The sequence below is a fragment of the Formica exsecta genome, unplaced genomic scaffold (assembly GCF_003651465.1).
Source record: "Formica exsecta isolate Colony F162 unplaced genomic scaffold, ASM365146v1 C16404155, whole genome shotgun sequence".
Taxonomy (NCBI): Eukaryota; Metazoa; Arthropoda; class Insecta; order Hymenoptera; family Formicidae; genus Formica; species Formica exsecta.
The window spans coordinates 1-1,283 of NW_021847930.1; the positions used below are offsets into that span (position 1 = coordinate 1).

Here is a 1,283-nt window from a genome sequence, read left to right on the forward strand (position 1 = left end):
TTCAATGTATTCATCTTTTTCCATCACCCTCTCATAAACAATAATTCCATGGGAACGTATAATTTCAGTTGTATGATCACGAACAAGTTTATTAATTTTGAAACAATGTTTTTTATTCATAATGTTTCCTTTGATAGATATAAGAATTTCATTCAGTAAAATTAAACTGTAACTTTTGATTTAACCCAATGGTACAACTTACTCATTTTACCATCTTGACCGAGCATTCCAGAGTTATTTTTATAAAAAGTGTCAACTATTAGCTTTATAGAACCTATAGCAGCAGAAAATACAGGATTTTTATCATATTCGCCATCAAGACCGCTACAAGACTCAGGGCACCCAATTCGAACTTGCTTATTGAATATATAGCCTGCAATTTCCTTCATGCTTGTGAGTTGACTAGTTCCACCTGTGATCACTACTTTATTAATTGGATCTTTCTGCTCTTGAAATTGCTCTCTTGCCATTTCAAGTATTTCTTCAACTCTTGGTCTTATGATGTTAATAAGCTCAGATTTGAATACTTGAGTAGGTTCATCATTTTCACTATTTTGGACTGTAATATATTCGTTCTCATCTATTGAAGTTACGATAGTGCTACCATACAGTATTTTTATATACTCTGCACGTTCTATGCTTGTGCATAGCCCGTAAGCAATATCTCGAGTAATATGAACGCCACCAATTGGAACGCTGCTTGCATACACAAGTTTCCCTCTTTTGAAAATTCCAATTGCAGTGCACCCACCGCCTATATCAACAATAGCAGTCCCGAGCTCTTTTTCATCTTCACTCAGACAGGCAAAACCTGCAGAATATGCAGAAGCAATACAACCTGCCATATTTAATCCACCATTATTGGTAATACAGTTTTCAATATTGGTAAGCGCTGGACGCGAAGCAGTGACAACATTAACATCAGCAGATAGTCTTTTTCCGTACAATCCACCAACTTCTTTTATGTCAGTCATGTCATCTAAGTGATATTTCAGTGGTATATTGTGAATGATAACATTTTCTTCAATATATTTCTCAAACGTCTGAAAAACTACACGTTTTATATCCCGGTCAGAAATTTCATGATTAGCTGCAATAATTTCATTATGTACATTAAAAGATGAGATGCCACATCCAGCAATGTTCACATATATCTGGTCTATAGTTTCCTCTGACACTTGCTCAGCTAAACCTATAGTTGATGAGATGGAGTAATTTGCGTGTTTTACATTAGTTATCGACCCACCGTTTACACCTTCTGCAATCTTATAGCCCGTTCCTGT

At 35.5% G+C, this 1,283-nt stretch overlaps 1 protein-coding gene across 1 annotated transcript; it reads right to left on the bottom strand.

Moving 5' to 3' along the window:
• Positions 1-202: 202 nt before the first annotated feature.
• LOC115242882 (cell division protein FtsA-like) lies at positions 203-1,192 on the bottom strand (the record flags this gene model as incomplete). The annotated part of the gene is made up of 1 exon (XM_029819500.1): positions 203-1,192. A coding segment is annotated over one exon (990 nt), but the record flags the coding sequence as incomplete, so codon positions are not given.
• Between the last annotated feature and the right edge of the window lie 91 nt (positions 1,193-1,283).